General features: G+C 33.9%; 1 protein-coding gene across 1 annotated transcript; it reads left to right on the top strand.

The window, feature by feature from the left end:
* The first annotated feature begins 744 nt into the window (after positions 1 to 744).
* LOC120188108 (transcription repressor OFP6-like) lies at positions 745 to 1487 on the top strand. The gene has a single exon (XM_039191628.1). The coding sequence runs from the start codon at positions 830 to 832 to the stop codon at positions 1400 to 1402; it is 573 nt and encodes a 190-aa protein (XP_039047559.1). The 5' UTR covers positions 745 to 829; the 3' UTR covers positions 1403 to 1487.
* Positions 1488 to 9207: the final 7720 nt, after the last annotated feature.

Genomic DNA, 9207 nt, shown 5'->3' with positions numbered 1-9207 from the left:
ATTAGATTAATTATAATATAATAGAAGTATTTTTTTTATTTGGGTTAAACTTTTGATTAGGTATTGATAATTTAATGAGTTTAGTGTGGTTAAAAAATAAATGAGTCTTAATTCTTAATGAGTTTGAGCTTAAAATATGTATTTAATATATATAATATATTTCATATTTAATAATTTTGGTTAATTCGGTTAATTAACCAATTTCGAACTGAATTATTCGTTAACCGAATATTGAAAAATATTAACCGCTTTCCGACCGAACTTCGGTGGCCGACCGAGTTAACCAAACATTCGGTTCGATCGGTTAATTCTGTTGAAACCGAAAAATGAACACCCCTATAGATCACATTAAAATTCATATCTTTCAGGGACTACATTTGCTATTATCCCCAAAATTAACTTAATTAAAAACATGCATTATCAAGGTTAAAAACTCTAATTAAAGAATTAATACGAAACTGTTATATACATTAAAGTATCCCTAGATCATTCTTGCAGTCATGTCAGTTTCTGCAATCAAAAATGCCATCTTCTATTATAATCCGATTAAGATCCTCCAATAAAAATCTAATCCATGAAATCAAAACCAATCTTTTCTCACTGAAATTGGACGGTTGTGATCAAATTGTTATAAAAGTGAAAATCACAGAACAGTTGGTGTATCAGCCATGGACCCTCCTTGCTCACATGCAGGATTTATAGGGGAAAAATTTTCTCCATGGTTCTCGTCTCCAATGCATCAGTGTCAGTCATTTTCTTCTTCAACCTCTCTCTCTTTTATCTCTTCAACCTTAAAACCCTAAAGATTTTCCATTTTCTTTCTGGTGCAATGTTTAGCAACAAAAAGAAGCTGGCACTTAACACAGTTTCAGTAAGCTTAGGTTGCAGCGGCTGCAAGAAATCCAAGCTCACCAGCTTTTTCAACCCCAAACCCAAATCAAAGTCGAAATCGAAAGCCCATTCTCTTTACACCTACTCATCGTCTTCAAGCTCTTCCAAGAAAGCAACCCATTGTTATTTCTCCGAGACCGCCACCTCTTTTTCTCCCAGCACTGACACGCCTCCATGCTCGGACGTGGACACCAAGTGTTCCATGGCGACTTTACGAGGTTTTGGCCGTGTCGGAGGAGAGAGCATGGCGGTGGAGAAAGACTCCGACGACCCTTACTTGGATTTCAGGCACTCCATGTTGCAGATGATATTGGAGAAAGAGATATATTCCAAAGATGACTTGAGGGAGCTTCTCAACTGTTTCCTGCAGCTGAATTCGCCATATTATCATGGGGTTATTATTAGAGCTTTCACGGAGATCTGGAATGTGATTTTCTCCGTCAAGAATGGTGGTGGCGCCGCCGGTTCGTCACCGAAGCTGCATTTTGGGTTCGGGCCACGTGACTTGTAGGTGCAGCTGCTGCCACGTTTATCTATGCTTGGATTACAGTGTAGTGGATTAATATCATATATTATATATATATATATATAATAAAAACTGGTTAAGGTAATATTTAAAGAAATATTTCCGAGCTTAATGCAATGGTAAGTTGTGAAGCCTTTTCTTGCATTAAATGAAAATATTTCTTTAAATAAAATCTCATTAACAAGTGCATTTATGGCAGTCTTTATCTTAGTTAAAATCTCCTAACTTAAATATAGACAAGTAGTTGGATTATGGGTTATGTTTGACAATATGGTAGTGTATTTTGCTATTTGGAAATGGAAAAAGGCTTTATTTTTTCTTTCTTTTTCATGTTTATGTTTATATAAATGAATTAAGATAATAGTAGTATTCAGGGATGGACTGAAGGAATTGATCGAGCTTTCATCATTTAAAATATTATAAATTAATTCCTTAATATAATATTTTTGGTATGTCTAGTGATATAAATAATGGTGAATTAATTAGATTTTTTGATATAACCATTAGTATTTAATATTTTAATCGACTAATCTAACTTAAATGGTGTAGAGATCCATTATAAAATAATCTTTTTAATCCAATTTACTTAATTTATAAACGTTAAAATTTAAATTTTCGACTTTATTAAGAGTATAATACTTTATTCCACTAAATCAAGAGTTGAGTTTTAATCAAGAAGATGACGGTGGATCATTGGTATTTTACTTCAAGGAGTGATCTTAGATTACTACTTTTAACATCAATAGTTAAAATTATTAACTACAAAATAGAAAAGATTTATTGGGTTGGACAATTTGGAGGTCACAACTCAGCATTTATCCTCTTTTGGAAAAATACGTGGCAACTTTTAATTGCTAAATAAACTAAATTTGAGAAAGGGCAGCTTAATGGATAAGAGCCAAGTCAAGGCAAATGTTGTTTGTTTGTTTGCGAACTGCTAGGGAGTGGAGAGTAACGTTCATGTATTAAAGGCGAGTGTTATGTAAATTTTAGGGTAAATTATGTATTTAGTCATCCATTTATTTTTATAATTTTGTTTAGCTCACTTAATTATTTTATTTTTCAAAATTATACTTAATGTTACACTTTTGTTTCATTTCGGTCACCCGTTGTTAAAAAAAATAACAATGATACTAATGTGACATTATAAAGTAATGTCAAGTCATCATGTAAAAAATAAAAAATTAGCACATCATCAATTCTGTTCTTTTAGCTACTAGTGATCAAAATAGAACAGAAACGTAACATTATGTATAATTTTGAAAAAAAGTTGGTGACCAAAATAAAATTACATGAATATATAGGTGACTAAATACATAGTTGACCCTATTTTACATAACACGAATCAAACGATCTCAGTGGTTGAGGGATAGGGATTTATTGTTATCCATTAAGGTCCTCGGTTCGAACACCACATATTCAATGGTACAAACTTTTATTATCACATGGCTGAAAATCTTTGAATATTATTACTATGTATTTATCCTGAATTTATAAAAAAATATTTTTATAATTTTTTTTATTAATCTATATGTTTATAAGTAGAGAAAATCGCCTCAGTGACCAAAAATGCCTTATAATATACGATTTTAACCAATTTTTTTTGGATTTGCCAAAATGACCAATAAAATCGCAATGCGATCTCTAATTCGCAACGCGATTTTCAGTATCGCAAATTCGCGTTGCATTTCGCGTTGCGATAGTCGAAAATCGCGTTGCAATAGTCTACAGTGTCGTTATTTTTCATTTCGCGTTGCGATAGTCTACAGTGTCGTTGCGATTTTCCGTTTTGCGTTGCGATAGTGTACATTGTCGTTGCGATTTTCCATCTCGCGTTGCGATAGTCTACAGTGTCGTTTGCGATAGTCTAAAATAAATTAAAAAAAGATTTTGTTTCTTAAGAATTTTCTCTAAAAAGATAGTATCCGCGCGGACGTGTCGAAGACACGTATTACCACGACCACGACCACGACCACGACCACGACCACGACCACGACACGACACACACACACGACACGACACGACACGACACGACACGACACGACACGACACGACACGACACGACACGACACGACACGACACGACCCGACCCGACCCGACCCGACCCGACCCGACCGACCCGACCCTACCCCCGACCCGACCCGAACCCGACCCGAGACGGCGGCGGCGGCGGCGCGCGAGAGTCCCCCTTGTTCTCTTTCACTCAACAAGGAAATGGGAAATCCAAGCCTTAAATACACTTCCATATAGTGTTTCCAATACTATGTGGGATTGAGCATTACTCAACACTTCAAAGAAAATATAGCAATTTTGTTATGTAAATTTTAGGGTAAATTGTATTTAGTCATCCATTTATTTTTTAATTTTGTTTAGCACTTAATTATTTATTTTCAAAATTATACTAAATGTTACACTTTTGTTTCCTTTCGGTCACCCGTTGTTAAAAAAAATAACAATGATACTAATGTGACATTATAAAGTAATGTCAAGTCATCATGTAAAAAATAAAAAATTAGCACATCATCAATTCTGTTCTTTTAGCTACTAGTGATCAAAATAGAACAGAAACGTAACATTGTGTATAATTTTGAAAAAAAGTTGGTGACCAAAATAAAATTACATGAATATATAGGTGACTAAATACATAGTTGACCCTATTTTACATAACACGAATCAAACGATCTCAGTAGTTGAGGGATAGGGATTTATTGTTATCCATTAAGGTCCTCGGTTCTAACACCACGTATTCAATGGTACAAACTTTTATTACCACGCGATTTTCAACTATCGCAACGCGAAATGGAAAATCGCAACGACACTGTAGACTATCGCAACGCGAAATGGAAAATCGCAACGCAAATCGCAACGCGACGATTTTCAACTATCGCAATGCGAAATGCAACGCGAATTTGCGATAGTGGAGATCGCAATGCGAATTAGAGATCGCATTGCGATTTTGTTGGTCATTTTCGCAAATCCAAAAAAAGTTGGTCAAAATCGTATATTATCTGTGATTTTTGGTCACTGAGGTTATTTTCTCTTATAAGTACTGATATCTATTTTAAAAACTCTCAACTATTAACAATAAACACTCAAATATCTAGTACAGCCGCTAGTGCTTGAAACTAATACCTCTAAAAATAATAATATTTTTTAAAATAAAATCATTTAGTTCGTATAATATTTTGTTAATATGGTATATTTATTTAAGATAAAATTTAGTACTAGTGAAGACCACAAATCGTGGCCCCAAATTTGTATGCGGATGCGGTGTTGGGAGAGGCATTGGGATTTGGAAGAGTAATAATTAGAGAAAGAGTGTCGTATGCTGAAACACAATTGAATGCGGCTTTTAATGGAGTAATTTTCAACACAGGCTTTTTACATTTTCCAACACAGTAATCCCTTTGTAATTTTTGAACTTAACGCTTCCATAAATTGCTAAATATATTGAAAATTTTAATATAAATTTAATATTATGTTCATCATTGTCAAAAGAATTTTGTAAAAATATTTAATTTTAATTAAGTGAAAAAAAACTTGCTTCGAAAAATTTGATATTTCCTTTTTGAAATATAAAAAAATGATTTGAGGAGTTGTCACAAATATTTAATTAATGTGTGATTAGATACCCAAAACAATTTTCATTTTAATAAAACATTTATTTAATTTTATTAAAACAACATTTTTAGGTCTACATTCCAAAAAATTGAGTTCGAGAGTTGATTACGCATGAGGGAAGGATTATCTTCTCCCGCTTCACTTCGGGAGCTATTATGTCCGGACATTTAATAAAATAAACACATTGTTCTATTAGCAAAACATCATACTCATACTATACCAGATCAAAAGTTCTCACTATATATTGACATGTATTCCATCTAAAGACTCTATAGACTTTGGTTTATGCCTAGAATCGGCTAAACCATAGCTCTGATACCATTAAATGTAACACCCTCAACCCATACCCGACCCGGATACGAGTCCAGGATGTCACATTGACTAAAAAACAATATTCTAAAAAAAATGATAAAACATTTGTACTTATATTATTAAAATACAATAATATACATATGTTAATACAAGTTTATGAAAATACTCAGAGCATACACAACTTGACCCTTTGATTACATGCCAACATTCATTTACATAACAAAATGACCTACTGATTAAGTTACATCTGATCTGATAGTTGTAGGATTAATGTTGTCCAGCTGCTTAACCTGTCTCGTCTACTTTCTCGGATCATACATGTGAAACACTCACACGCTAAGTCATCGACTTAGTGAGGCAATATAATAATAATAACAACAAGGAAATGTAATAAAAATGCCATAATAAGATGGAATGAGATGAAATCTTATACTTAACAATGCAGTTTATATCACCATGTTCCTTACCTATAAACATAATACATTAACATTCATGAATTCGTATTAATAAGTTTATTGGCCCATGATACCATACTGAGAACCTAAGGTATGTGAGTACTGTGAGATTGTGCACTATGCTGCCACCACAACTCGTATAAATGCACCGAAGTGCCACGTAGAATTGAACCGAAGTGTCGCGTAGAATTGCACCGTAGTGCTATATAAGATGTCCCTAAGGACCACGTAGAAAATTCCTTAAGAATCATATACATATGCCAAGGATCAAGTACGTGTCGCAAAATACATCATACATGTTCCAAGGAATACATATATGTCCCGAAGGACCGCGTAGACCCTCTACTATTGGCATGCCAATTATACCTATAGTTCTCATCTACATAACATGGGTTTTTCTCAATCTACATAGTATATCACATAGACATATCCTTTTCCTTACCTTTATCACATAGTTCATAAAACTTTGTATACATATTCATTTAAAACATATTACACAATACACATAGTATGAATTTCTATTACATTTCATGATATGAAATGAATCATTTATCAATGTATTGAATCTTGACTTATCAGAAGTCTAGAACTGGATACACTACGAAAATCATGTTATGCATATGCACTCACCTATATTTCTCTGCCTTTCTCGATTGATCTTACTGGGCAATTGTTCTGGAACTTGTTTAGGCTCTATATCTACATAGTAATTCATTGATACTTATCAGCACACTAATTAATATATTCTAAACTATCATTTCTTAGGCTAAAAGAAAAGCTATTTTCATCTTTTAATGAAGATATGCATCGATGCACTACACCATGTATCGATGCATCCCTTGACGGGTGGATCGATGCACTATCTATGCATCGGTACATAAATCCCATTCGATGTTTGTATTTTAAGAGGGTGCATCGATGCACTACTTGTGCATCGATACACTGATGGCATTCGATGTTTTATTTTAAAGTAGTACATCGATACACTTCATGTGCATCGATACACCTTGAACAATTTCTGGGATTTTACCCTTGATGCATCGATACACATTGAATGTGCATCGATGCACATAGCCCAGAAATGTTATTTTTAGCACGAAATCCCTTCATAATCCCATCAACACTACATAATTCACCTCCTTTCATATCCCTAATTTGCATACACTTACCTAAATTAATTATTATCCATTCAATACCTCTAAAACTTAAAAATCCAGTATTCCCTATAGAATTTAAGAATCTCACTCAAATTTTAACATGTTCTAATCCCTATTCTAACACTATTCCTTAATTAGCTTGATGACAAGTCAAATACCACTTCTAATTCTTATTATGAACTCTAATCCAAGACTTCACTTTTCTACTTCTTTTCTTTAATTCTTAATGTACTCCTTATCTTATGGTTTTAAGATAACCTAAGCTTTCCTTAAGCTTATTTATCATCTAATGATCAATAAGCAACCTTAAATTCATCCAGAATTTGATCAATAAGAAAACTCACCTTTAGCTTGGCTTCACGGTGGAGAAGAAGATGAAGAAGAAGAGAAATCTGGAAATTCTGGTCTTCCCTACTAACTTCCACGTGGGTATAAAATATCATCAACTAATATTTAATTGTTTCCCTTATTAAAAGACTTATTTACCCCTTTAGTTCCTCGTTCTTTGCTAATTGATCATACACCAAACATTTCAATCAATTCTTTGAACTTTTCAATTTATCCAATTAGTTCATTGAATTTTTAAATCTCACAATTTAATCACTAACCCGATATGGAGGATGTTACAGAATAAGTCATGAAATATTCGTTCCATACAACCCAATAATAAATGGAAAAATAACAACAAAGGGAAGGGAGAATAAGCCTTCGACACGCGCCACCTGAGCTCTCCTTAACTACCAAGACTCACTAGGTCCTCTTAGATGTCTAACTCGCCATTCTTTGGAGCTTATCAATGGAGGAAACAACTCAAGGAAGAAGAAATAGATACAGTGAAAAAGATAAGAAAATATTGTTGAATTAATCCTCCTTCCTTTTCTCTCACGTGAGGTGTAATATATAATAAAAATATCTAAGGGTAATGATAAGGTTGTTGCGCTCAAAATACTCATAATACCCCTAGAGTCACTCCTTAGGCATGAGTCTTATCCTTCAGGTGGTAGTGGTCCCCAGTAAGCAGTTACAACCATCATTCACGTGCTGTGCCAGCTGTCCTTTTACAAAAATATATTTTTATCCGTTTTTGAGCCAAAAATGCCAAGGCATTTCAATCTGCTTCAGCAGCTTGTGATGTCACATCATTCCTTCCCAGTGCGACCTTCTGCTTGCTATTTCCTACACACTATAAGCATTTGCACCTTTCTCTCATACAATATCCTTAAAAGCTAAAAGAGCAATACCACCACAAATGCAACTACATGATCCTAAAATGACTAAAATGAGCTTTTAAACAAACAATAACTTAAGTGAAAAAGGCCTTAAAAGTAGCCTTTTTAGGAAGTTATCACACCCCAAAATTAGGCTATTGTTTATCCTCAAGTAATGGATAGCAATTAACATAAGCAGACTGTCACGGTAATTTTCAATAATAGGACAGTAGGACAAAAATTGAATTTCAACCCTCAGAAAAATTGACTTCAACATACTTGACATATCAAGAATTCAAGTACTTTTCCCTAGGTCAAAATTCGTTGTGGTAGTGTGTGTGCATGATTGTATCTAATCTATACTTAACAATTTTAAATAATTTCTAATCAAGTCCCCTTGTTTTTGCCAAGACATTTACTTATTCATTAAGCACATTTTTACTCCCCTTTTACTAACTTTTTTTTAGAAAAGCTGCTACGAAGGGAGTCAACTCATTACACCTTTTTTCCCACACTCTAGGTGAAAGGGAGCATACCTTCCACCCCAAGTAGTTAAGTAGAGTCATCCCGTGACTACTTTCATTCACTCATATGCGTGTGGCTGCCATTTATTAAAGAGAGTTCCAGGCAATGCCACGGCAAAGCGAAGTGTCCCTCTACAGCTATGCCTAAGCATTTATTCACAGTCTCATATATAAGTGAGTTATTTTTATTTATATTTTAAGCACAATACTAAATTTCAATGCCAAAACTAACTAGGGTTCGTTCATAAAAAATTTCTAAATTTCCTAAGTATAGAGAACATACAAATCGTGTAAAAATAATTCACAAAGCACCAAGCCGTAGAGTTTGTTCTATCATCCTCAATAGTCATTTATATTCAATTTCTAGCCTAACAAGTTCATCATCATCGGGTATCCTCAAGACATTTTATTTAATTGTCCTACCATTTACTGATGCCATGGCATAATATTATGCTAATGCTATCATGCCTATGTTCTACTGAGAACACTACCTCCCTAAACTTAAGGGAAACA

Source organism: Hibiscus syriacus, unplaced genomic scaffold (assembly GCF_006381635.1).
Source record: "Hibiscus syriacus cultivar Baekdansim isolate YM2019G1 unplaced genomic scaffold, ASM638163v2 tig00116938_pilon, whole genome shotgun sequence".
Lineage (NCBI taxonomy): Eukaryota > Viridiplantae > Streptophyta > Magnoliopsida > Malvales > Malvaceae > Hibiscus > Hibiscus syriacus.
The sequence above is the reverse complement of the archived record's forward strand: the minus strand, read 5'-3'. Positions and strand labels throughout refer to the sequence as shown.